The sequence below is a fragment of the Antrostomus carolinensis genome, unplaced genomic scaffold (assembly GCF_000700745.2).
Source record: "Antrostomus carolinensis isolate BGI_N321 unplaced genomic scaffold, ASM70074v2 scaffold36208, whole genome shotgun sequence".
In the NCBI taxonomy this organism is placed as follows: Eukaryota; Metazoa; Chordata; class Aves; order Caprimulgiformes; family Caprimulgidae; genus Antrostomus; species Antrostomus carolinensis.
In genome coordinates, this window is record NW_010331510.1 from 1 (window position 1) to 1296 (window position 1296).

Here is a 1296-nt window from a genome sequence, read left to right on the forward strand (position 1 = left end):
AGGACCGATCCAGCCGGGAGCCGGGGGAGAGGGGAGGCTGGTGAGAGCGAAGGCAAGGGGTTGGATCTGGATCGCCCACCAGCATCTCTGGGCACTGGCTCTCCTGGAGCTGGTGTGAGGGTCCTGCTGGGACCATCTGGGGCCTGGAGACCCTTTACCTGCTGTAAAACAGGTTTGCAAGATGCCTGTGCTCATTAATTCTAATGAGCTTCATCCTCCTAGGCCAAAAAGACCCTGGAGAGTGTGAGGAGGGGGCACAAGTTCAGCCCCGGTCTCCTGCACGAGGACCCACAGCGGGTGCGCCTGGGGAGGAGCTGGGCAGCCATGAGGGCTCTGAAGGTGCCCGGTCATGGCCATCTCATGTGGTATCTGGGCTCCACAGGCAGCTACAAGCTCTGATAGGGCCCTATCAGTGGGGCCAATGTGCTGGTGGGTGCGAGTCCTCCTGCCCTGGGTGCAGGCAGCTCAGGACCGTGTCCCCAGAGAGGATCCCCAGCAGCGGGGAGCAGAGACACGGGAGCGAGGGATGGAGAGACCACACGGTGCTGGGTGCCTGCGTGGAGGCTGCAGGGGAGTGTCCCCAGTCCTCACCTTCTCTCTGCCTTGCAGCGTCTCTGCCCTTCATCATCCTGACGCTGGTGAACTCCCCGTACAAGCGGGGCTTCTACTGCAACGATGACTCCATCCGCTACCCCTACAAGGCAGACACCATCACCCATGGCCTCATGGCTGGTGTGACCATCACCTGCACCGTTGTCATTGTAAGGAAGCACCAACCCCTTCCCTCCAGGGTGGGGACATTCTGACATATTGTGTCCAGGAGCTGGGTCCCAGCACAGCCCACCTCCAGACCCCCAGCAGGGCCCTCAGGTTGAGCCCTGCTCTGCTGGGGGTCAGGAGCTCCCTCTGGGGAGGTGACACCCATGTCCCAAAGGGCTGGTTCCCTGTGGGGAGGGGGAGAGGCTCCATGAGCTCCTGTGGCAGGTGGTTGCCAGTGGCTCCTCTGCTGTAGACCCCAAGAGCCAGAGCATCCTGTACCCCAGGTGCTGGGGAGCGGCTTGGTGGCACCAAGACCCTCACCACTTGCCCCTTGCTCTCTGCAGATCTCATTAGGGGAGGCATATCTGGTCTACACAGAGCGGCTCTACTCCAAGTCAGAGTTCAACAACTACCTGGCCGCCCTCTATAAGGTGGTGGGGACCTTCCTCTTCGGAGGAGCCATCAGCCAGTCCCTGACTGACCTGGCCAAATACATGATCGGCCGTCTCCGGCCGAACTTCCTGGCCGTCTGCACTC

General features: G+C 61.5%; 1 protein-coding gene across 1 annotated transcript in view; it reads left to right on the forward strand.

Annotated features, from left to right (window-relative positions):
• Positions 1–222: 222 nt before the first annotated feature.
• The window catches only part of LOC104529059 (phospholipid phosphatase 2-like), a gene marked incomplete at both ends in the record, with an annotated part of 1401 nt that continues 327 nt past the window's right edge, over positions 223–1296 (forward strand). The window contains 3 exons of the mRNA XM_010173243.1: positions 223–365; positions 461–761; positions 1104–1290. Of these exons, the coding sequence (XP_010171545.1) occupies positions 223–365; positions 461–761; positions 1104–1290 (631 nt within the window). The remainder of the gene's footprint in view (positions 366–460; positions 762–1103; positions 1291–1296) is intronic.